This window comes from Borostomias antarcticus (assembly GCF_949987555.1).
Source record: "Borostomias antarcticus genome assembly, chromosome: 4".
Taxonomy (NCBI): Eukaryota; Metazoa; Chordata; class Actinopteri; order Stomiiformes; family Stomiidae; genus Borostomias; species Borostomias antarcticus.
The window spans coordinates 36,244,390-36,269,852 of record NC_140237.1 but is presented as its reverse complement, the minus strand read 5'-3'; the positions used below and the strand labels follow the sequence as shown (position 1 = coordinate 36,269,852).

The 25,463-nt window shown below is 48.3% G+C and overlaps 4 protein-coding genes across 6 annotated transcripts in view; 2 read left to right on the top strand and 2 right to left on the bottom strand.

Moving 5' to 3' along the window:
* Window positions 1–1,505: 1,505 nt before the first annotated feature.
* tk2 (thymidine kinase 2) lies at window positions 1,506–6,679 on the bottom strand. 3 transcript variants are annotated; one of them, XM_084436702.1, is made up of 10 exons: window positions 6,475–6,679; window positions 5,760–5,797; window positions 5,497–5,571; window positions 5,256–5,309; window positions 5,035–5,124; window positions 4,487–4,560; window positions 4,223–4,311; window positions 3,991–4,070; window positions 1,985–2,065; window positions 1,506–1,887 (listed from the first exon to the last, which is right to left on the bottom strand). In XM_084436702.1, the coding sequence occupies exons 1-10, from the start codon at window positions 6,641–6,643 to the stop codon at window positions 1,801–1,803; spliced, it is 837 nt and encodes a 278-aa protein (XP_084292828.1). In that variant the 5' UTR covers window positions 6,644–6,679; the 3' UTR covers window positions 1,506–1,800. The 3 variants fall into 3 exon arrangements, with proteins under 3 accessions (XP_084292828.1, XP_084292830.1, XP_084292829.1); XM_084436704.1 differs by having other exon boundaries at window positions 5,760–5,792; XM_084436703.1 differs by having other exon boundaries at window positions 5,760–5,854; window positions 6,475–6,537.
* A 1,045-nt stretch (window positions 6,680–7,724) lies between these two features.
* On the top strand, window positions 7,725–9,893 carry cklf (chemokine like factor; the record flags this gene model as incomplete). Its single annotated transcript, XM_084437492.1, has 4 exons — window positions 7,725–7,848; window positions 8,525–8,680; window positions 9,448–9,543; window positions 9,801–9,893. The coding sequence occupies exons 1-4, from the start codon at window positions 7,762–7,764 to the stop codon at window positions 9,891–9,893; spliced, it is 432 nt and encodes a 143-aa protein (XP_084293618.1). The 5' UTR covers window positions 7,725–7,761.
* A 1,517-nt stretch (window positions 9,894–11,410) lies between these two features.
* Window positions 11,411–18,142, top strand: cmtm3 (CKLF-like MARVEL transmembrane domain containing 3; the record flags this gene model as incomplete). The annotated part of the gene is made up of 5 exons (XM_084437491.1): window positions 11,411–11,527; window positions 15,643–15,798; window positions 16,394–16,489; window positions 16,991–17,117; window positions 18,114–18,142. 5 exons carry the CDS (start codon window positions 11,411–11,413, stop codon window positions 18,140–18,142), a joined length of 525 nt encoding a protein of 174 aa, XP_084293617.1.
* Window positions 18,143–22,057: 3,915 nt separating this feature from the next.
* Window positions 22,058–25,463, bottom strand: part of cmtm4 (CKLF-like MARVEL transmembrane domain containing 4) — a 12,714-nt gene continuing 9,308 nt past the window's right edge. Inside the window, exons 3-4 of the mRNA XM_084436706.1 lie at window positions 23,463–23,561; window positions 22,058–22,367 (exon numbers count right to left, since the gene is read on the bottom strand). Of these exons, the coding sequence (XP_084292832.1) occupies window positions 22,203–22,367; window positions 23,463–23,561 (264 nt within the window). The 3' untranslated portion in view covers window positions 22,058–22,202. The remainder of the gene's footprint in view (window positions 22,368–23,462; window positions 23,562–25,463) is intronic.

Sequence of the window (25,463 nt, the reverse complement as noted above, 5' to 3'; positions counted from 1 at the left end):
TGAACGAGGACAGGTCCATCCTGGAGATGCAGAGGAACTACCCAGACCTGGCCATCAGGAAGAAGCCCATCTTCATTAAACCACTGACGAGGCCCCCGGCAGCACGGAGCCCCAGGCAGAAGGCTGGGCTGAGCAGAGCCAGCTGCACTGAGGGCCAACAGCTGAACGGACCCCAATCCCCCTCCATACACACCCCAGCAGACACACGCCCTCCCCAACACGCTGGGGACTACCAGGCCAGGCCTGCCTCTCCAGAGGATTCAGGGAACAGAGAAGAGGAGGGCCCAGAGAGGCAGGCTCGGGACGGGGCTGAGGCTGGAGCTGAGGCTGGGGCTGAGGCTGGGGGCCAGCTTCTCCATGAGGAGAAGCTGAGATACCCTGTGGAGGAGACCGGAACCCATGACTCTGGGACGACCTCTGACCTAAGATCCAGCTGGGACCGGGCGCCGCCCATACTGTGCCATCCATCCCTGGTGCCCATCTGTCGTATCCCAGGGTGCCACAGCTGTGGAGAAGGCGGAAACAACCTCAGGGAGCCGCCCCATTCTGTCTACATCCCAGCCCGTCCCCTGGAGCTGTGTGAGCCCAGCCAGGCCATGGGGGGCCCCAGCGTGGAGCTACAGTCCCAGGCCATGGGGGGCCCCAGTGTGGAGCTACAGTCCCAGGCCATGGGGGGCCCCAGCGTGGAGCTGCAGTCTCAGGCCATGGGGGGCCCCAGTGTGGAGCTGCAGTCCCAGGCCATGGGGGGCCCCAGCGTGGAGCTGCAGTCCCAGGCCATGGGGGGCCCCAGCGTGGAGCTACAGTCCCAGGCCATGGGGGGCCCCAGCGTGGAGCTGCAGTCCCAGGCCATGGGGGGCCCCAGCGTGGAGCTACAGTCCCAGGCCATGGGGGGCCCCAGCGTGGAGCTGCAGTCCCAGGCCATGGGGGGTCTGAGAGAGCAGCAGTGCTTAAGCCCCACCCAGAAACCTGAGGACGAGTTGGTTCATACTTTCGTCATGGTGGAGCATGACAGGAAGTGATTGGGAATGGGGGGGGGGTGTGAAGGCAATAGAGAGAATGTTTATTGAAATTAATTCCTTCTCAGGTAATGATGATTAATTTAATCCACTGTGGTAATAAGGATCCTTGTTTGCTTACTGTAAGTAAGGAGGGTTGATCTGAGACTGTTATTAGATAATGCTGTGACCAGCACTTCAGATACTCACTGAGACCACTGAATGTATTAAGTTTATACAAATATATTATCCAGAATATAAGACGGTAACATCATAATTCAGATGTCAACATTTTATGTATTGTTTGTGAATATATAAATCCAGTATAAATCAAATATGCTTCTACATGTCATGTCATTGTTTTCTTCAAATGGATTGACACATTCAAACAGTATTTAGCTTGTACTTTATTCAAATAAGGTATAGTTCCATAAGTTAAAAGAGATGTCATTTTACAAAACAGACATTGTATTAATTTACTTCAACAATAGCAAACTACTGAGTAAAAAAAGGAGAATCCAGCCAGCTAGTCTGGGCTGGTTTACATTCTGACTGACAAGTGGTCCCGTTCTGCACGAGTGCAACAGACATGTCAAACCTACAGTAGCCTAATATCCTACAGACATAAAGTGAACTAGCTGATAGGACGTGGATTGATCAGCATAACATAAGAAGACATTTGAGAGTACTAAACATCCCTGTGGATTCTGGAATTGGACCAACATTTTCAGCAATAAATTAAGTGTAGATCCTTTTTGCACATGATGCGGTGCATGGTGGCTTTTGGGTGCAGGTCAGAGGTCAGTCAGACGTTTCTGGCAGCTAAGATCCTCTCCCTGCTCGCCTCGTACTGGCTGAGCATGTTCTGGAGGTCATGGTCCGCTGAAATGACCTGACATATGAAGAAACACCCATGATCCAATCTGTTAACTTCTACCACACTCTGCTTCTGTGCATGGGGCATCATTCAAACGTGATTGGTCACTTACTAGGACTGGGGCAGGTAGTGTGAAGGCGGTCTGGTTGATCAGCCAATCCTCGTACAGCGTATGGATGGACTCTAGGTACTCCTGTGGAGAATACATGGTTATCTTCATCTTGCGTTACATATCTGAAAAGGCTATGGTACGGTCAGATAAGGTAAGGCTATGGTATGGTCAGGTAAGGTAAGGCTATGGTACGGTCAGATAAGGTAAGGCTATGGTATGGTCAGGTAAGGTAAGGCTATGGTATGGTCAGGTAAGGTAAGGCGATGGTGCGGTCAGATAAGGTAAGGCTATGGTACGGTCAGGTAAGGTAAGGCTATGGTACGGTCAGATAAGGTAAGGCTATGGTATGGTCAGGTCAGGTAAGGCTATGGTATGGTCAGGTAAGGTAAGGCTATGGTATGGTCAGGTAAGGTAAGGCTATGGTATGGTCAGGTAAGGTAAGGTAAGGCTATGATACAGTCAGGTAAGGTAAGGCTATGGTGCGGTCAGGTAAGGTAAGGCTATGGTATGGTATGGTCAGGTAAGGTAAGGCTATGGTATGGTCAGGTAAGGTAAGGCTATGGTATGGTATGGTCAGGTAAGGTAAGGCTATGGTATGGTCAGGTAAGGTAAGGCTATGGTACGGTCAGGTAAGGTAAGGCTATGGTGCGGTCAGGTAAGGTAAGGCTATGGTATGGTATGGTCAGATAAGGTAAGGCTATGGTATGGTCAGGTAAGGTAAGGCTATGGTATGGTATGGTCAGGTAAGGTAAGGCTATGGTATGGTCAGGTAAGGTAAGGCTATGGTATGGTATGGTCAGATAAGGTAAGGCTATGGTATGGTCAGGTAAGGTAAGGTAAGGCTATGGTATGGTCAGGTAAGGTAAGGCTATGGTATGGTCAGGTAAGGTAAGGCTATGGTGCGGTCAGGTAAGGTAAGGTAAGGCTATGGTATGGTCAGGTAAGGTAAGGCTATGGTATGGTATGGTCAGGTAAGGTAAGGCTATGGTATGGTGCGGTCAGGTAAGGTAAGGCTATGGTATGGTCAGGTCAGGTAAGGCTATGGTATGGTCAGGTAAGGTAAGGCTATGGTATGGTCAGGTAAGGTAAGGCTATGGTATGGTCAGGTAAGGTAAGGCTATGGTATGGTCAGGTCAGGTAAGGCTATGGTGCGGTCAGGTAAGGTAAGGCTATGGTATGGTCAGGTAAGGTAAGGCTATGGTGCGGTCAGGTAAGGTAAGGCTATGGTGCGGTCAGGTAAGGTAAGGTAAGGCTATGGTATGGTCAGGTCAGGTAAGGCTATGGTATGGTCAGATAAGGTAAGGCTATGGTATGGTCAGATAAGGTAAGGCTATGGTATGGTCAGATAAGGTAAGGCTATGGTATGGTCAGATAAGGTAAGGCTATGGTGCAGTCAGATAAGGTAAGGCTATGGTATGGTCAGGTAAGGTAAGGCTATGGTATGGTCAGGTAAGGTAAGGCTATGGTATGGTCAGGTAAGGTAAGGCTATGGTATGGTCAGATAAGGTAAGGCTATGGTATGGTCAGGTAAGGTAAGGCTATGGTATGGTCAGGTAAGGTAAGGCTATGGTATGGTCAGGTAAGGTAAGGCTATGGTATGGTCAGGTAGGGTAAGGTAAGGCTATGGTATGGTCAGGTCAGGTAAGGCTATGGTGCGGTCAGGTAAGGTAAGGTAAGGCTATGGTATGGTCAGGTAAGGTAAGGTAAGGCTATGGTATGGTCAGATAAGGTAAGGCTATGGTATGGTCAGGTCAGGTAAGGCTATGGTGCGGTCAGGTAAGGTAAGGTAAGGCTATGGTGCGGTCAGGTAAGGTAAGGTAAGGCTATGGTATGGTCAGGTCAGGTAAGGCTATGGTATGGTCAGGTAAGGTAAGGTAAGGCTATGGTATGGTCAGGTAGGGTAAGGTAAGGCTATGGTGCAGTCAGGTAAGGTAAGGCTATGGTGCGGTCAGGTAAGGTAAGGCTATGGTATGGTCAGGTAAGGTCAGGCTATGGTGCGGTCTTACCAGAGGAATGACCTTCTCCTCCTCTCTGCATCTCTGCTTTAGACGCTCATAGCAGGTCTGGGGGGATGTCTGCAGGTACACTAGCATCAAATGTATTAGCACAGGTTAGACGAGTAGACACTAGATTAGAACAGAATAGGGTACAGTACAGTTTGATAGAATCGAGTAAATTAAAATAGTATACAATAAGACATTCATGTCTGAGTTAAACGGTCTGATGAGAGGAACTCACCAATGAGGTCGACGGGAATGGCGATGTTCTGTGTGATCCAATCAAACCACTCACTGAGCACAGCGAAGTCCACCTCAGGCATCTTCCCACTGCAGAAAAAAAAGGGAATATCAGGTTTGAAGACTTAAAAGGACTACGGGCTATGGGTCTCAGGGTTTGGGTTTAAATATCAGGTTTGAAGACTGTCAGCAGTGCTATAGGCTCTAGGCATCAGCCTAGATCTGCCACACATAGACAGCAGTGTACACACATGGTCTAACATACCTTCTATAGAGGTTCTCCACAAAGATGTACTTGGCGCTGTAGATGGACCTCTCCATCATCCTCACAGGAGCAGACTGGGAAGAAACACAGCAGTTACAGACGGGGAGGATCTCTGAGGGCAGTCAGCACCCTGATGTTCTACTGTAGTACTAGCTGATGTTCTACTGTAGTACTAGCTGTTTCTACTGTAGTACTAGCTGATGTTCTACTGTAGTACTAGCTGTTTACTAGACTCTCACTCTACCTACTATAGCTGACAGGTCTGTCTGGGTCAGTCCTACTATAGATGACTGGTCCGTCTACCTACTATAGCTGACAGGTCAGTCTACCTATTATAGCTGACAGGTCAGTCTACCTATTATAGCTGACAGGTCAGTCTACCTACTATAGATGACTGGTCCGTCTACCTACTATAGATGACTGGTCCGTCTACCTATTATAGCTGACAGGTCTGTCTGGGTCAGTCCTACTATAGCTGACAGGTCAGTCTACCTACTATAGCTGACAGGTCTGTCTACCTACTATAGCTGACAGGTCAGTCTACCTACTATAGCTGACAGGTGTCTATCCAGCATGGTGAGCTGAATGTAGGTCTGCAGAGTGAGGCCCCAGCGTGTGGGGTCCTGGTACATCAGCCCCTGGGAGACAGAGAAACGGTTATCAACATTCATCTGTAACAACATCCTCATGGAGTCTATAAGGATAACAATGAGCTTAATCTATAACAGTATTAGAGAGGACAGTGATCTGGGTAACCATGACAACTCACCAGGGGGTTGTGTCCGCGAACATCCCTCCATTTGGAGACCGGCTCCGTGAGAACCTGAAACCAAGCGTCAGTAGGAGAAGGTCCATCAGTCCCGAGCCCCAACGCCAGTAACCCTAACCGTAACCCTAACCCCAACCCTAACCCCAACCCTAACCCTAACCCTAACCCCAGTAACCCTAACCCCAACCCTAACCCCAACCCTAACCCCAACCCATATCACAGAGCAGCAGCTCCGTCTCACCTCAATGTTGCTGGTTTTACTGAAGTACTCCAGACATGTTGTCTTCCCACTGGCAATGTTGCCCTCGATACAGATCTGAAAAGACCAGCCGAGATGATCAGATGCTCCCTCTGCTAATGTCTTGGTACTGATAACAACGGTTTCCAGCTAGCACAATCACACTAAAGTATTAATAGACAGGCAGTAGAATCAGAGCAAAACTGAGGCAGTAGAAACAGAGTAAACATGATTCATACAGAAGTAGTAGTAATACAGTAACTGACCACAGCCTTCTTCTCCTCTCCACTGCGCACCAGCTTCCCTTGGGAGGAAGACAACATGGTGAGATAACTGATCCTGGTCCCTTCCAGTCACCCAGCTGCAGCAAAGCCAGAAGACACACAGGAGTCACAGCAGAGGTTTGAGGATATGAGTTATTGCAGCAGACGGGAAGACAGGCAGGAGCGAAGCCACAGCTGACAGGACTGTGTTCCAGAGGTTCTCCTTCCCATGTCCCCTCGTTCACTGTCCTCCCATGTCCCCTCGTTCACTGTCCTCGGTTAGGAAGTCAGGTGTGAGGATGGGGTGACCAGAGCACATGGAGGCAGGAAGTATCCAGAAGGGAACACAGCTCTGTATGGTCGATGATGACCATTAGAGGTTAATAGGCTACTGTGGTCATATGGGCAGAGTGGCTAATATGACCTGAGAGAGAATATGCTATCTTATGTTCAAGGCAATTCTAGTAGGCTAGTAGGCATACACACAACTACAATGACCAGATAGATTCAGAATGTAAACACATATTATGTGAAGCAATCTTATATCTTTAGCATGATCTGCTTTACAGTTGTTATATTGTGACTCTAGCCGTGTTTATCTCTAGTATTGATAGATAGTGTTATCTCTAGTATTGATAGATAGTTGTTATATTAGATATATATTTAGTTATATTATATTTATATAGTATTGATAGCCCTGCAGCCCTGGTGCACCTACCTGTCCTGAGGCTCGTGCTGTTGCTCTGGTCTCGCGTGGACAGCCGCGTGCACGCGCCCCCGGACCAGACGCGCGCCCGTGAGACCCGAGAGGACAGTAGTAAGGGAACAGAGGACAGTCCTGTCCAACTCCTCCACAATGTGTTAAAACAAGCACCGGCCAGGGACATGTCGCACTTCTCTCAAGTCTCTGACGATCATCGGTCTCTTCCTGTGCACCGGTTTAGTAGCGAATAGAAATGGTCACGTGATCTTCTAGTTCCGTGTTTCACAACCGTTTCCTGGTTCACACTGGGGGTGTATAGGGGTTCACACTGGGGGGGCAGAAAAACACGCGAGGGGGCTGGATAACAAATATACTATATAATCCAGCCAGAAGCTGCTAAAAATATATGTATAGAATAAGAGATCCGCACACCAGGAAGCTCCCGTTAAAATTACGTGTCCCTACTGGTCCCAGATCAATAACATGGTTCTTGGATATTGTACAGAATATAATAAAATAAGACATAATAATATACCATACACAATACATAATATACATAATAATATACCATACACAATATCGTGCAGGAGCAGCCCCGCTGAATAACCCCTGATCACGCGCTCCGCTGCCCCCCACCGGGGATCTGCTCCTGGGGAGGATCAGGAGGCTTAGGACCTATTATACCTCCATCCTTAGGACCTATTATACCTCCATGCTTAGGACCTATTATACCTCCATCCTTAGGACCTATTATACCTCCATGCTTAGGACCTATTATACCTCCATGCTTAGGACCTATTATACCTCCATGCTTAGGACCTATTATACCTCCATGCTTAGGACCTATTATACCTCCATGCTTAGGACCTATTATACCTCCATGCTTAGGACCTATTATACCTCCATCCTTAGGACCTATTATACCTCCATGCTTAGGACCTATTATACCTCCATGATTAGGACCTGTAGGACTCCTATGGCCAGAATGAAGTCCCTCTGCACATGATTAACCTCATTCTATCAGTTATTTGATGTGATTGCCTATCGTACATGAAGTGATATGTTTCAACTGTGGTAGGGTTAACCCTAATCATGTTTTACTTTTTTTCTAGTTTACTTTTAACCCTGACAATGTAGTAGCCTAGGCTATACTTTGAACTGATAGTGTGAAGAGTTCTGCATGATGGACCTGCAGCCTGGTTTGTGGTTGAGGTTTGTTTCCTGCAGCTAAGGGGAAGCTGCTAGATGAGGAAGGGTTGACTGCTTCTCAAGTAACTGTCACTCGGCACTACCACCAGCAAGATGTCAGAACAAGTCACCAGCCCGTCCAGCCAGCTGGACCTGGCCTTCCTCAGATCCACACGAGGGATTTTCAAACTGGCCGAGATGGTGAGTCAACTTTCAAACTGGCCGAGAAGGAGAGGGAACAGATGTTGTCTTCATTTTATCCACCATTGACCGAAACCACCTCCTAGTCAGGGCCTTCGCTAGGGGGTGGGAGGGTTTCTGATTCTGAAACTAATTTGAATGTGGTCAGATAACACGTGTGATTACTGCTGTAGATCTGTACTAGTTCTATCTATACCACTGTTTTGTGTGTTCAGACTTCATTTGTGGCTTAAACAATATAAGAGCTTGACTGAGAGACAAGGAATTTTAAGGAAAGACAATAAACAGTCCAAAACAAAAGGTGTAAACAACTAGATCTAATGTTTTCTTGTTCACTTATTTCTGTTTCTCTGCGTTAGCTGAGACAATAGATGGCCCCTCATAGTCACCACTCTCAATATCTCCCCGCCCTGGTCACTCTGGTCAGAAAAAAGAGAAAGGGATTCTCAACTCAAACAGATAACAACAAATCTTGGGAAAAAATAGTCAAGATTTCAATATAGGCTAAGATAAATTCATAATCAATAAAACATTTTTTGGGGAAAGCAATACTTTTATTCTGCACCTTCCAAAAGTTCTGTGGATGAATTGTAAAAAAGATTAATCTACATCAAAATCATATTGCACCTTGAAAACTGGTTTTTGAGCTGAGATCCACCATGTTTCTGTGTTGCAGGTGATGATGTTCGTGGCGTTTGTGTGCTACGCCTCGGCCTCCCGGCCCAAATACATAGCAGCCGCCGGTCTGGAGCTCCTGGTGACTCTGGGCCTGCTGCTCCTCTACCTGTTCAAGATCAACAAGAGGCTCAGCCTGCTCTTCTGGCCCCTCGTAGTAAGGGACTCCCACTGTGGCTCTCTCTCACCAGTATCTCCACACCCTGGGTCACTCTCCCCAGTATCTCCACACCCCGGGTCACCTATGATCTCACCCGTATCCCCACACCCCGGGTCACTGAGGATCTCACCAGTATCTCCACACCCCGGGTCACTGATGATCTCACCAGTATCTCCACACCCTGGGTCACTGATGATCTCACCAGTATCTCCACACCCCGGGTCACTGATGATCTCACCAGTATCTCCACACCCCGGGTCACTGATGATCTCACCCGTATCTCCACACCCTGGGTCACTGATGATCTCACCCGTATCTCCACACCCTGGGTCACTGATGATCTCACCCGTATCTCCACACCCCGGGTCACTGATGATCTCACCCATATCTCCACACCCCGGGTCACTGATGATCTCACCAGTATCTCCACACCCTGGGTCACTGTGGTCAGAAAAAAGAGAATGGCATTCTCAACTCAAACAGATAACAAATCTTGGGGGGGAAATAAATGGGGGGGTAAACAAACAAACAAATAAATAAATAGTTAAATGATGACTAGTCTTCAGTTAATGCAGTGTACAGATACTTAATTCACACACATAGCCTAATGTACGAGATGCTTGACGTGCTCCTGCAGTACTCGGTGTAGACGGTTAGGGTTAGGGGTGGGGCTAAGTGGCTGTGTGTGTAACTGCACTGGACTTGGCGACATTGAGGAAGTGCTGATTGATGTGCTCTGATTCTGATCCCCATGGTAACCTCAGGATGTGTTGAACTCGGCGTTTGCTGCAGTGTTCATGCTGGTGTTGAGTCTGATAGCAGTGTCCACCTACACGGTCACCGCTACTCTGGCTGGAGGGGTGAGGGCATATTCATTAATTCATACATACATACATACATACATACATACATACATACATACATACATACATACATACATACATACATACATACATAAAATGATTCATATTGTTTCAAAACATGGGCCTTTAGGCTTCATCTGAGGTAAATCCAGTCCCAGTATGCCCTTATGGTGCTAGTCCCTTCAGATTCAGAGCTCAGCTCATTTGCTAGCAGCACCCTGTTTGCAGATGGTGAGTTTTGGTTTTGTTTGCAGATCGTGGGTCTCATGTCAGCAGTACTATGGAGTGTGGACAGCTACATGCTTGGCAAGAGGATCACATTCAACCAACTAAGAACTGTGCAGTGAAGACAGCCCCTCCTCCCTCTCCCCAGTCCTCTCCTCCTCTCCCCAGTCTTCTCCTCCTCTCCCCAGCCCTCTCCTCCCTCTCCCCAGCCCTCTCCTCCCTCTCCCCAGTCCTCTCCTCCTCTCCCCAGTCTTCTCCTCCTCTCCCCAGCCCTCTCCTCCCTCTCCCCAGTCTTCTCCTCCCTCTCCCCAGCCCTCTTCTCCTCTCCCCAGTCTTCTCCTCCCTCTCCCCAGTCCTCTCCTCCTCTCCCCAGCCCTCTCCTCCCTCTCCCCAGTCCTCTCCTCCCTCTCCCCAGTCTTCTCCTCCCTCTCCCCAGTCCTCTCCTCCTCTCCCCAGTCCTCTCCTCCTCTCCCCAGTCCTCTCCTCCCTCTCCCCAGCCCTCTTCTCCTCTCCCCAGTCCTCTCCTCTCCCCAGTCCTCTCCTCCTCCCCCCAGTCCTCTCCTCCTCTCCCCAGTCCTCTCCTCCCTCTCCCCAGTCCTCTCCTCCTCTCACCAGTCCTCTCCCCAGTCCTCTCCTCCTCCCCCCAGTCCTCTCCTCCTCTCCCCAGTCCTCTCCTCCTCTCCCCAGTCCTCTCCTCCTCTCCCCAGTCCTCTCCTCCTCTCCCCAGTCCTCTCCTCCTCCCCCAGTCCTCTCCTCCTCTCCCCAGTCCTCTCCTCCTCTCCCCAGTCCTCTCCTCCTCCCCCAGCCCTCTCCTCCCTCTCCCCAGCCCTCTCCTCCTCTCCCCAGTCCTCTCCTCCCTCTCCCCAGCCCTCTCCTCCCTCTCCCCAGCCCTCTTCTCCTCTCCCCAGTCCTCTCCTCCTCTCCCCAGTCCCCTCCTCCCTCTCCCCAGCCCTCTTCTCCTCTCCTCCCTCTCCTCCTCTCCCCAGTCCTCTCTTCCTCTCCTCCCTCTCCCCAGCCCTCTCCCCAGTCCTCTCTTCCTCTCCCCTGTGCTCCTCCCTCTCCTCTCTCTCAGTCATCCTCTCCTCCTTCTCCCTCCTTCCCTGTGCAGTCAGCCTCTCCTACTCCTCCCTCCTTCCCTGTGCAGTCAGCCTCTCCTACAGCAGCTCCTGTCCTCCCCATCTCTAGAACATGTGAGGAGGACGGGACAATCATTTATTGTGAACAATCAATGTAGCAATGTTCAAAAAGCTGAATGTAATTTATGGTAGCCTACGGTTGATAGTTTTAAACCCGTGTCATAATAAGTTCTACTTCGAGCTATAGTTGCATTTTAAAACATTCTATCCTTTAACAGTTAATGTACATTTGTTTGTCGATTGTTTTGACACTTTCTCATTAAACGAATTAACTTTGGCCTACTGTTACTTCAGATGAAGCACACAATAGCCTGGCGCATTCTCACATCTGGAGGGTGCAGATGTTGCGCCTTTGTACGTTTCCGCAATCCGCATTGTCATTATTTCCGTTTCCACTGCGAGAAGAATCTCTCTCTGTCAAGCTGAGCACTTCCACTCTCTCATCGCTCGGAGCTTTCTGGAGAAGGAACTATTATTATTATCACTTAAGCTTCAACACCGCAATGGGGGACATCGAGGCGCCCGATACGAGTCGACAGCCCCAGAATATCCTGCTCTCGCTTCTCCCCAGCAAAGAGTTCGCATGCTCACGAAAAGGGCAGCTTCTTATAGCAGAAGTGGTAAAGTAACGTCTCACCTTCTTTTGAACATTACATAGACGATCATTTCCATTGTGCTGACTATTGACAAACTTTCTGCAAGCGTGCGTAAGTCCAGTCTGGCCTGGGTCCAGCATGTGAGAGGCTAGCCTGTAGCCTGGATGCTTTGTGAATCCGGACTGAAATTGTTATTATCGTCATTATAGAAATAATTAGGCTACTTCCCATTTTAAAAAAAGTTATTACTGTTAGAGGAATCTCGCCTTTCTTTCCAGGTCATTGTGTCCATCGGTTCTCATTCGAGGAGCTTTTTTTGATCCAGGCGTTGAAGAATCACTTTCAGAATAACGTTTTTCCTTAATAAACGTTTCTTTACTTTTTGGGGAAGTTTGAAGGTAAAATGAAAGATGCATCGCAAAACTTATAATCTTGCTTCTGGGCCGCATCATTGTAACGGGATATGGGTCAATGGGGTAGTCCGGACGGGACGTGTGTTGACATGCCGCGCATTTAGTTGTCCTGAGGGTTTCATCATCCTCGCACAATTGATTAGTTACATTTTAAGTAAGAGGAAGACAAAGGGGTGTGTCCAGCCTGGCTCGATCCTGGTGGATCATGTGATGCAACACGGAGCTCTTCTTCCTGCTGCTGTTGGACTGGAATTCCCCCTCATCTCTCTCTCTCTCTCTACTGCCCCCCTCTCTCTACTGTCCTCTCCCCTCTCTCTTACTGTCCTCTCTCCTCTCTCTACTGTCCTCTCTCCTCTCTCTCTACTGCCCCCCTCTCTCTACTGCCCCCCCTCTCTCTACTGTCCTCTCTCCTCTCTCTACTGTCCTATCCCCTCTCTCTACTGTCCTCTCTCCTCTCTCTACTGTCCTCTCTCCTCTCTCTACTGTCCTCTCTCCTCTCTCTCTACTGCCCCCCCTCTCTCTACTGTCCTCTCTCCTCTCTCTACTGTCCTCTCTCCTCTCTCTACTGTCCTCTCTCCTCTCTCTCTACTGTCCTATCTCCTCTCTCTACTGTCCTCTCTCCTCTCTCTCTACTGCCCCCCCTCTCTCTACTGTCCTCTCTCCTCTCTCTCTACTGTCCTCTCTCCTCTCTCTCTACTGCCCCCCCTCTCTCTACTGTCCTCTCTCCTCTCTCTCTACTGTCCTCTCTCTACTGTCCTCTCCTCTCTCTCTACTGTCCTCTCTCCTCTCTCTACTGCCCCCCCTCTCTCTACTGTCCTCTCTCCTTTCTCTACTGTCCTCTCTCCTCTCTCTACTGTCCTCTCTCCTCTCTCTCTACTGTCCTCTCTCCTCTCTCTACTGTCCTCTCTCCTCTCTCTACTGTCCTCTCTCCTCTCTCTCTCTACTGTCCTCTCCCCTCTCTCTACTGTCCTCTCTCCTCTCTCTACTGTCCTCTCTCCTCTCTCTCTCTACTGTCCTCTCTCCTCTCTCTACTGTCCTCTCTCCTCTCTCTACTGTCCTCTCTCCTCTCTCTACTGTCCTCTCTCCTCTCTCTCTCTACTGTCCTCTCCCCTCTCTCTACTGTCCTCTCTCCTCTCTCTACTGTCCTCTCTCCTCTCTCTACTGTCCTCTCTCCTCTCTCTCTTCTGTTTATCCCTCCTCTCTCTCTTTCTGCTATCCTATCTTTCCTCTGTCTATTTTCATTCATTCATACCTTTATTTGAACTCAAAAGGACACGGAGGTGCATGCACCTCATTTACAGCGTCACCGAGTGAACAATGCACACATCAAATAAAACAATTACAACTCAAATCACCAAAGACAGAGATGTTTTTAAACTCTGTGATTGAAGGGAGAACCTCCATCTTCAACTGAGTCTGAATGTCATTCCAAGACTTTGGAGCAGCGTACCAGAACGCTGTCCTGCCAAGCTCTGTATTAGCTCTGTGTTAGCTCTGTATTAGCTCTACGAGGGACCTTTAAAACAAGCCAGTTACTGGAACGAGTCTGATAGGAAGGAACGTTCCAGTCCAGCAGGGCGGCAGTATAAGGGGGTAGTCTACCGATAAGTATTGTCCCAAATCAATGCCAATCAGCCGAGTAGAATCGCACAGGAGGGCACATTATTCTACGTTTGGCCTGAAGGTAAGCTAATCAGGCAGAGAGAACCATACCTCATGTAATATGCCTCCGGTCTGAAGTCTGCTCCTGTGGGAGGCTGAGCCCGCGTGTCGCCGCCTTCCTCCGGTCCATCATTCATCTACGCCGCTTTTCCTTGCTTTTAAAATGTTTGTATTTTTTGACGATTTTGAAATAATAAGCATGAAGACAAAGAAGGATACGACACCAATTGAAGCAAATCTGGTTGTGTTATTTCAAGGACACAACCTACGTGATAGAAGGCCAGGAAGTGTGGTACATTGTTCCAGGATCTGTCAGGGGAGGTCGGTAGGTTTGACTGGGGGTGGGGATGGGGGGGTGCAGGGTAGGTTTGATTGGGGGTGGGGATGGGGGGTGCAGGGTAGGTTTGACTGGGGGTGGGGATGGGGGGTGCAGGGTAGGTTTGACTGGGGGTGGGGATGGGGGGTGCAGGGTAGGTTTGATTGGGGGTGGGGATGGGGGGTGCAGGGTAGGTTTGATTGGGGGTGGGGATGGGGGGTGCAGGGTAGGTTTGATTGGGGGTGGGGATGGGGGGTGCAGGGTAGGTTTGATTGGGGGTGGGGATGGGGGGTGCAGGGTAGGTTTGATTGGGGGTGGGGATGGGGGGTGCAGGGTAGGTTTGATTGGGGGTGGGGATGGGGGGGTGCAGTGTGGTTTTGAGTAGGGGGTGTACGGTGTGGTAAATGGACTGAACTTATATAGCATTTTTATCCAAAGCACTTTACAACGAAGGCCTCTCATTCACCCATTCAAATACCAATGGCGGCAGCTGCCGTGCGGGGTGCTAGCCTGCTCATTGGGAGTGATTTGGGGTTCAGTGTCTTGCCCAAGGACACTTCCCTTCATGTCGTCAGGAGGAGCTGGGATTCGAACCGCCGACCCTACGATCATTGGACGACCCGCTCTGCCTCCTGAGCTACAGCCGTGTTTGAGTGGGGGTATAGGTCAGGGTGTAGGGTAGGTTTGAGAGGGGAGGGCTGCAGGGTCTTAAGAGGGCAAGGGGGAGGGGAGGGTTGAGTTGGGGTAATGTCTGCCCTGAGACCAGCTGTTTGTGGTTTATAACATGTTTGTGGTTTATAACATAACAAAACAAGCTGCCTGTCCGTGTGGGAGATAACATTGTGTATGTCCTGTATATCCCTGTCCCTGGCATAGAGTGGGCTTGTCCCCGGGCCATTCCCAACCAGACAGACTGTATCCTTGTGATCCTCGATCCCTGGCCTGCCTAGGGCTCCTGGACTTGTCTAGTCCCCTATCAGACACACTATATCTGGTCCCTGATTCAGTTGACACCAGCTGACCCCAGACAGAACAAGTACACAAAGTTGACTCTTTCTGGTAGAGATGGCACACACTGATATCAAAGACTTATGCAGCACTCTGTGTGGGCGGGCGTGTGTTTGTAGTACGTTGTCATGAAACAGCTGCATCTGCTTAGCTTCAGACAGGAAGTGTGTAGCTCAGGGGGCGTTTGGACGGGAGACAAGACAGAATCTTGTTGTTCCAGAGGCCCCAGCTCAAACAGCTAACAAGAGACTTCTGGTCATGCTACGGTGGCCTCAGTGACCATACAGTACTAACTTACTCACTGCGTGTGTTTTTAAGTGTTACAGTAAAGGTTTAGAGCTCTCTTTAGTAACTAGTATTCGCCAAATGTTTTCTCTGGTTCTTTCATCTGTCTCCCCCTCCCTCTTTCTCTCCTACTCTCCCTCATTCTATCTCTCTTTCTCTCCTCTCCCTCATTCTCTCCTCTTCTCTTTGTCTTCTCCTCTCCCTCGTTCTCTCCTCTCATTCTCTCCTCCTCTCTCGTTCTCCCTCTCGTTCTCTCCTCTCTCTCATTCTCTCCTCTCTGTCTTCTCTCTCGTTCTCTCCTCCTCTCTCTCATTCTCTCCTGTCTTCTCTCTCTCATTCTCTCCTTCTCTCTCGTTTTCTCCTCTCTCTGTCTTCTCTCTCTGTCTCCTCCTCTTGTTCTCTCCTTCTCTCTCTTGTTCTCTCCTCTCTCTCCTTCTCTCTCTGTCGTCTCCCAGGTTCTGACGTTCATCTGCTTTATTTGTTTCGTGGCGTCTGCGGCGGCGGCCTTCGTCACGGCTCCACTGATCGAGTTCCTGGCCGCTCTCTTCCTCCTCTTCGCCTACTCCACCAAGTTCAACCAGAGGTTTAAGGGCTTCCACTGGCCGCTCATGGTGAGTGGACCTGGGCCGGTCCTCTGTGTGGACCGGCAGCATAGGACAGCTGTCAGAGACACTGATGAATGTTTGTTTGATTTAAGGACCATGCATGATTACGAAAGAAAGAAATAAGAGTCCGCGCACTGTGGCTCCCTTTAGCGTATTCAACTCAGCATCCCAGAGTGCTTTGGGGTTTTTAATTGGGGTGCTAAATTAAGTGTGCTGAAGGGGGATACAGTGTGTGGACTCTCTCTCTCTCACTTTCTTTCTTTCTTTCTTTCTTTCTTTCTTTCTTTCTTTCTTTCTTTCTTTCTTTCTTTCTTTCTTTCTTTCTTTCTTTCTGTTTTTTGGTCCACAACCTGCCTTGAAGGTTTGTTTTTTTTGGATGTGCGCACCATCTTCTCTATTTTTATGAAGCATGATTATGACCAGGAATGAATGAGTTAAGCCCGCGGTATACTTGCTTTTAACTACGCGTCGTCGTCCAGCTGATCTAGTTTTATATCTGCATGTTTGAGTGAGTATGAGACTGCAGCTGATCTAGTTATATCTGCATGTTTGAGTGAGTATGAGACTGCAGCTGATCTAGTTTGTTGTTTCTCTGCTGAAGGACTTCCTGCGCTGTGTCAGCGCCTCCATCATCTTCTTCATCATCTCCATCATCTCCGTCTCCAAGTACTCAGATGGAGCATCCAAGGCTGCCGGGGTGAGCACACACACACACACACACACACACACACAAACACACACCGGCAGGCGCGCACACATGCACACACACAAAGGCGCGCAGACGCACACTACACACAGGCGCGCGCGCACACACACACACACGCACACAAAGGCGCGCACACACACACACACACACGCACACAAAGGCGCGCACACACACACACACACACACTTTATACTGTGACCCTGACCTTGTTTATAGTTCCCCCTCTCACATGACATATTGTATTTTTGGTGTGAATGTGTGTGTTACAGCTAGCCTCTCCTATCCTGTGTGTGTGTTACAGCCAGCCTCTCCTATCCTGTGTGTGTGTTACAGCTAGCCTCTCCTATCCTGTGTGTGTGTTACAGCTAGCCTCTCCTATCCTGTGTGTGTGTTACAGCTAGCCTCTCCTATCCTGTGTGTGTGTTACAGCTAGCCTCTCCTATCCTGGGGTTTCTCTGCTGTATTGACATCAAAGCTATCCTCTCTCTCCAGGTGTTTGGCTTTATCGCCACCATTGTTTTCGCATTAGATTTCTACGTCATCTTCAATGACCTGGCAGACTTCCTAAAGCAGGGAGGAGCCGACCCTGAGGAGCCGTCCAGACCTCCCGCTAACTCAGGTATGGTTCAGACTCGTCTGGCACGCCGATGGAGGTTTTTGAGATAAGCCTCTCATTGGCACCAATCAGATTCAATCCCTCAATACTAATATTAAAATATTTAGCAAGGGCACCGTTGGAAAAAAACAACAAAAAACTTAGTGCCGCCCGAGCTGATTGGTTTAAAGAAATACTGCGTTTTTCCACTTCTCAGACCTCCTCCAGCGCAGGAACAGCATGAAACAAAGTGTGTAGGAAGGTGTGGCTACGTGAGACGTGGTTCAGACTAACTAACTCAGGTTCCATGTGAGACGTGGTTCAGACTAACTAACTCAGGTTCTACGTGAGACGTGGTTCAGACTAACTAACTCAGGTTCTATGTGAGACGTGGTTCAGACTAACTAACTCAGGTTCTATGTGAGACGTGGTTCAGACTAACTAACTCAGGTTCTACGTGAGACGTGGTTCAGACTAACTAACTCAGGTTCTACGTGAGACGTGGTACAGACTAACTAACTCAGGTTCTATGTGAGACGTGGTTCAGACTAACTAACTCAGGTTCTATGTGAGACGTGGTTCAGACTAACTAACTCAGGTTCTACGTGAGACGTGGTTCAGACTAACTAACTCAGGTTCTACGTGAGACGTGGTTCAGACTAACTAACTCAGGTTCTACGTGAGACGTGGTTCAGACTAACTAACTCAGGTTCTATGTGAGACGTGGTTCAGACTAACTAACTCAGGTTCTATGTGAGACGTGGTTCAGACTAACTAACTCAGGTTCCATGTGAGACGTGGTTCAGACTAACTAACTCAGGTTCTACGTGAGACGTGGTTCAGACTAACTAACTCAGGTTCTATGTGAGACGTGGTTCAGACTAACTAACTCAGGTTCCATCCAGACTGATTTAGGAACCATCCATACTAACTCCCATTCTAGACGAACCTCTGACTCTGTCTGTCTGCTTTCTAGATGATTCTTAGATGAGGACTCTGATTCTTGTGTGCGTTTTGTAGATGATGACTCTGACGATGACTCTGACTGAGGAGACCCCGCCCCCAGGGATCCTGGCCTCGGTGTCTGACCAGACCAACATGGCCGACAGGAAGAGCACCTGTCCTCAGATTACCCAGCTTCCTTCCCTACCCAGCCACGTTTCACCCTGCCCCTCCAGAAGGCCAAACAGGTCTTTATTCCCACTGAGTCTAGCTGAGTTGGAATATTGGCACATAAATGTAGAGGGTGAGCTATCGTTCTGATCAGTATTATGCATTTCCAACGGCTCCAGTAACACATGGCTTTGGGGATTATAAGAAGGAATGTGTCCTCTGTTATTGAAGCTGTGAAAGACCTGTGGTAGTGTTAGCATGTATAGTAGTAAGTGTGTAGTATGTCGTGTGTAGTGTTGTTGTGTGGTTGAAACTGGTAGTGGATGGAATCTCAACAAATCAATCCTATTGGTCAACTGTCAGTTTCCTGATTGCCTCAAGGATTAAAATAAGGTTCTGACTGGTCACGAAGGTGGCTGGCGAGTGCATTGCTTCTATGGAATGAACAGTGGCAGAGGTTCCAAACAGAATGTCACTTTATGTTGTTCCTGATGCTTCCTTGTTTTGATGTTGCTTGAATGATGAGGTTCTTATCCCTGTCTCCTGGTTGGCTGGTCTACCCATCTGGCCAATCATTTCCCTCCTTCCTTCCTCCTCACCAATATGCTACTACTGCTCACTGAGCTGCACTAGGATCCCCTCCTGTGTGAAATGTGCACTGTCTGTCTGTGGTGTCACTACATTAAATATGGTACACCAATCACGTTTCCTCTAAAGACACGCCTGGTTTGAGGCCATGATGGAGGCCAGCTGTAGTTGGATAGCGGCCGGGAGGAGAACCCGTTTGGGCTTCAGATGTATCAGTATCTGAAGAAAAAAGTTTCATAGGCATTTGTATGTTTTTATTGTTTTAATAAAATAAAATAAAAACAGGAATATGTTCAACAGTGTCCAAATCATTTTATTGTAAGACAATGTGATTCACCATAGACTGTAGTGTTGTTAAATCTGCACAGATTTCTTTTTTTTTTTTTAATACAAAAATACAGATTAGAGTACGGCTGCTTCATCCAGGACAAGAAATACCTTCATTTACAAAATGTCTCACAGTCAAGAGGACACTTGAAAAAAAGAGAAAATGGCAGAAGGATAGAACTTAATTTCAAATGTTTCTTTCGCTAAACGCTCAGTACAGTATGTGGGGTGCAGTCTGGCCCCCTATTATGAAGCACAGCTGGTGAAACAGTTTAAAGGTCATATAAAAGGTCAAAACCAGACTTGCCTGGTTGTCAGGTTATAGTCACACGGTGCTGTAGGGTACTGATCAGGTGTGATAACAGGAAACACGATATATCCGCAATCATATCGGTATCAGACAATGTTATCATTTTTTTATATATTGGTATCGGTCCGATGTGCAAAACAGGGCCGATGTGGACAGCAGATCATTATTTCCGTCCAGCTGCTGTGTGTTGATTTTGAGAGGAAACAATGCAGTAAATCTATGATTCATCAGCTTTTCAGAATGTTTTGGAAATAGAGACAGTGTTTCCATGTGTTTTTCATTATGTATAACATTTGATTATCATAGAAACTTGTTTATATACAGAACATATCGGTGATCAGTGATTATCGGTTATCGGCCATGACAGCAATTTTAATATCTGTCGGCCAAAATGTTCATATGGGTGCATCCCTACACCATAATAACGTGTTGCTCTACTCCATCAGTCTGCTAGTGAATAATAACATGCCCTCAGCAGGGCCTGGGGTAATAACATGCCCTCAGCAGGGCCTGGGGTAATAACATGCCCTCAGCAGGGCCTGGGGTAATAACATGCCCTCAGCAGGGCCTGGGGTAATAACATGCCCTCAGCAGGGCCTGGGGTAATAACATGACACTGCACCGCTTCATAGCATTTCACTTCATTAGTAAAACATAAATACAAACATCTGATTGTCTATTCATCACAAACCTTCTACTGTCGTCTATCAGTCGATCATTAAGAACATCTATTACACTCAGTTCATAAAATAATTGAAACCAACATTTTCAGATTTGAAATGTTCCCTCTGGGAAAGCGATACTTCATATTTGGTCCACTGTGGTAAAGGGAGTGACATGGTCGGGTCCGTTGTTGGAGCTGGATCAGGGCTCTTCAGTGTTCCCCCACGGGTCCACTAAGCCAGTGAGAGGCTTTCTCACCATGGCTGGTATTTACAATACCTCTGAAGGTTTGAGTGCTGATCCAGGATCAGTTATGTCTTTTGAAGTAGATGATCTGGGGATTACAAGCAAGTAGGAACCTGATCCTAGATCTGCCCTCCTACTATGAGAGCACAAGCCCTGGAAGCATCTTAGCATCAAGCAACAAGCAGCCAGGGCCTAAGCAGCCAGGGCCTAAGCAGCCAGGGCCTAAGCAAGACACAACAAGATACAATGGAATGACTATCTAAGGTCAATATAAACATATAGTCATATATACAGTTGCAATCAAAATCATTGAACCCCAGGAACGCTGCCAGACGCTGGTGTCTGGCTCTGCATCACGTTTGCAGCCGGTCATGACAGCAAAAGGGCAAAAGGGTCTCTACTAAGAACTAAAGACGATTGTTAAATTTGGAGAAACCACTTGTAATATTAGTTGTGTTGAGTTTGATTTGTTTATTGCTAACAGCTGTGTGTTTGTACATTTTGCCAATACACCTCATTTGCAATGGCGGTTCAATAATTTTGATTGTAAACATATACAGTTGCGCGCGCGCACACACACACACACACACACACACACACACACACACACACACACACACACACACACACACACACACACTACTGTATATGGGCATGAACTCTCCTGTCTCCATGGTGACTGGTGAGTGTGTTCAGAGGTCTGCAGCTGCATACAGGAGTGATGAATACGGTTTAGGATTAGAAAATCACAATATATACAATATATATATATAGGACAAAGTTATGATACCATTACCATAGTAACCATCTGTTCCCCACAACCTGAGTGTTCTCTAACAGCTCACTGGTCCTTTAACATGTAAATATGTACATCGTCTGTATTGCTTGAGAGTCACCAAGTCCTTGTGTGTGTTAACATACTTGGCCAATACATGTGATTCTGATGTCCTGGCCAATGAGAAGAGAATGAGCTCCATATTATATAGCAGGATGCAACTACTGCCTATATACATGTTCCCAAAAACCACCTTAGGTCACATGTATACTGGTTCAATCCACTACCTATAGTAGCACCACTGCTAAGACATGATATTCATTGGCATTGTCTCTCTTCACATTTTCACTCTTTCTCTCTTCTCTGTGAGGGAGGTCAGTCCTGACTGAAGAAGTTCTATTTTATTTGTGGTCAGCAAAGCAGAAACCATTCTGGTCAAAACTGACTACTGGTGGCCAGAGATACCTCAGAGAGGTGGATCCCTCAGAGAGGTGGATACCCCAGAGAGGTGGATACCCCAGGGAGGTGGATACCCCAGGGAGGTGGATCCCTCAGAGAGGTGGATCCCTCAGAGAGGTGGATCCCTCAGAGAGGTGGATCCCTCAGAGAGGTGGATCCCTCAGAGAGGTGGATCCCTCAGAGAGGTGGATCCCTCAGAGAGGTGGATACCTCAGAGAGGTGGATCCCTCAGAGAGGTGGATCCCTCAGAGAGGTGGATCCCTCAGAACCAGGGAGCTTCAGAATGTTCCAGAAAAACTCAGAGTAAAAAAAAAAAAAAAAAATCTTCAAACACGCTAAACTCTGTTCATAGTCCTCAAACCTAGATTGTGTCCCTCATGTCCAAAAGTGAGAAAGAATGAAAGTTATAAGTCACTGACCCCAGAGGGAGGGGGGGGGGTGGGTCCATGCCCCCCCAGAGGGAGGGGGGGGGGGGGGGTGGGTCCATGCCCCCCCAGAGGGAGGGGGGGTCCATGCCCTCACCCCAGAAAGGTTGGAAGGTTGTTGTTTCGAGGGTCAGGGGTCAGGGTCCATGTCCTAGACACCAGTGGGGTCAAGACCCCTCCCACTCACTCCAGGCCCCTCCCCCTCAGGCTAGGTCTGACCGCGCCTCCATCTCGCCACGGGAGGCCGTGCGCGCTCGTTGGTACTCGCTGGTTTGGACCGCCCCCTGGAGACCATCGCCAAGGCGCCATCGCCGCACAGCCAGGAAAGTGTTCAGACCGTAAACACACGTCACCAGGAAGCCGAAGATCTAAACACACACACACACACACACACACACACACACACAAGAAAGTGACATCAACACAACCAGCCTGACACTTAATAAATACCACACACATCTCAACAAACACACACATACTGTATACACACACATAGATCTAAACATACACACCCAACCACACACACACACACACACACACACACACACACACACACACACACACACACACACACACACACACACACACACACACACACACACACACACACACACTCACAGCATGAGAGTCTAGGGATTGACCAGGCCCAGGATGTTAACTAGCAGCTTCCTGCTGAGAACATCTGTACTATAAACCACTCAGCAGAAATCCAAGCCCACCCTGCCTGGCCCCAACACTGGGCATGTGTGTTTGTGTGAAAGAGAGTGACTGAGTGAGAGTGTGTGTGTGTGTATGTGTGTGTGTGTGTGTGAGTGTGAGTGAGTGAGTGAGTGAGTAAGCGTGTGTGAGCGTGTGTGTGAGAGCGTGTGTGTGTGTGAGAGTGAGTGAGAGAGATAGAAAGAAAAGACATTGACTGAGTGTCTGGATGTCTGAGTGAGTGAGTGAGTAAGAGAGAGAGAGTGAGTGAAAGGGTAATGTGTTACTCAACCTTGTGGTAGTAAGCCTTTCTTCTGGATGAAGAGGTAGAGAAGGCTACAGACCACAGGGGGGCAGCAGTGATCAGGAAACAGTTGATGTGGATAGACACAAAGGAGAGAGGGGAGAGAGAAAGAGCGAGAGAGGGGGATGAAGAACAGAGCGAGAGGGATGAAGAACAAAGAGAGAGAGGTGAAGAACAGGGGGAGAGAGAGGAGGGTGAAGAACAGGGAGAGAGAGAGGAGGGTGAAGAACAGGGGGAGAGAGAGAGAGAGAGAGAGGAAGCAGACCATCGTAGAGGGGGAGGGGGAGGAGGAGGAGGAGGAGAAGGCGTGTTGTGGTGGAGACGAGATGGACGAGGAGGTGACGAAGGAGGAAGTGGTGTAGACAGAGGAGGAGGTCTAGATAAAGGAGGTGGTGGTGTAGACAGAGGAGGAGGTGGTGTAGATAGAAGAGGAGGAGGAAGGTGGATGTACGTATCGACTGACCACGGCAGCGATGTCAGCCCCCTTGTTGTGGTTGAGCGCAGCCAGAACCACAGACGCCAGGAAGAAGAAGACGGTGCTGACTGCTGTGTTCACCAGGTCCTGTAACACACACACACACAAATACACAGACACACACACACACACAAATACACACACACAGCAGCATGATCAGTTCTGGTTAATAAGCGTAGCAGCGTGACTGAAGCACAGCTCTCATGTGATTGGAGTCTCACATGACTAGCTCTGGTCCAGGGGATTCTATCTCTCTCACACACGCGCGCACGCACGCACACGCACACGCACACGCACACGCACACGCACACACACACACACGCACGCACACACACACACACACACACACACACAGAGACACAGACACATCCTAGTAGAGTATCTGTTGATCCAGTAGATGGTTGTGCCAGGTGATATCTAGCCCCTAGTAGAGCATATGATCCTGTAGTACAGGGGTGGCCAACCAGTCAGAGACTAAGAGCCACAAAAATGACTGTGGTACCACCCAGAGCCACACCATATATACCAGCGTTTCTCAACCTTTTTTTCAGTCACCGCACCCTTCATAAGTACTTAAAATCCCAAGGCACCCCAGTCTAAAATAAGAAGAAAAACATTATTGTCCATTAAATATACATTTAAAGTTAATTTATTTAAAATTAATACATACAACAAGATATTTTCTGACATAATATATTTTTGACTGGGCTGGGTTAGGCTGGACTGGGCTGGGTTAGGCTGGGCTGGGCTGGGTTGGGCTGGGCTGGACTGGGCAGGGTTAGGCTGGGCTGGACTGGACTGGGTTAGGCTGGGCTGGACTGGACTGGGTTAGGCTGGGCTGGACTGGGTTAGGCTGAACTGGGCTGGGTTGGGCTGGGCTGGACTGGACTGGGCTGGGTTGGGCTGGACTGGACTGGGTTAGGCTGGGCTGGACTGGACTGGGTTAGGCTGGGCTGGACTGGGTTAGGCTGAACTGGACTGGGCTGGGTTAGGCTGGACTGGACTGGGCTGGGCTGGGCTGGAATGGGCTGGAGATTTGAGGCTTTGAAATGTCCCAATGATGTCTGGCATATCAGACAGAATGGCTTACCATTACGTTCTATGAAGAAAAAATGACTCTCCCACTCGGGTAAAAAATGTCCTGTGTTCGTCTTCATATTTTCTTTTAGCTGCGCATTTCTTTCCAGCCATTCTTTGGTTGTGTAAAGTAGCCTAGGCTACGTTAGCTTTTGTCGTAAAAGAGAATGACCCACGCAAAGCAAATTATTTTGTTTACAATAGGTGCGTTTACATGACAAATATTTTTCAATCTGGTTGATTTCAAGCTGATTTCATCTTGAGCGTATACATGGGATACAAAGTAAACTGGTTGGATGTTTACATGCGACAACGAAACACATGTTTGGAACGCGCACGCAGCCGTGAGTGATTGCGTTACGATGGTTACAAACCGCTGACTACGGAACTGTCGAGCGTGCCTGGATTAGTCAAGTCTTGAGCATGCGCAGAATGAACCCAGAACGCAGCATCAATCCGTTTCAAGGTAGTATACATGATGGACCAAACGGTTTCGAAAAGGTTTAAACTACCTCCTTGAAAGCGATTGGAATTTCAATCGGGTTGGGGCATTTCAGTCGGATTGAGGTGTTTATATGACATATTTTCAATCGGTTTGGTCTTCCAAACCTATTTGAAACCGATTCAAACTGTCCATGTAAAAGCACCTAATAATTTTGTTACCAAGGTGATTTGCTACCTATATGATTGGTCTGAAGTGGTTCTCACGCGACTTCCTCACCAGCGAAACGAATCATGATTTTATGACAAATCTGCAATAAACTAAAATGGGCGAGAAGAAATGCACATCGAAACTAGAGAGAGAGAAACGTTCTTATGGAATGAATGAATTTATTTTTTAATGAAAGGATGGAAGAGCCGCAAGCCAACTTTTTTGGGGGGGGATGGATGGAGGAGCCGCACATTGACGGG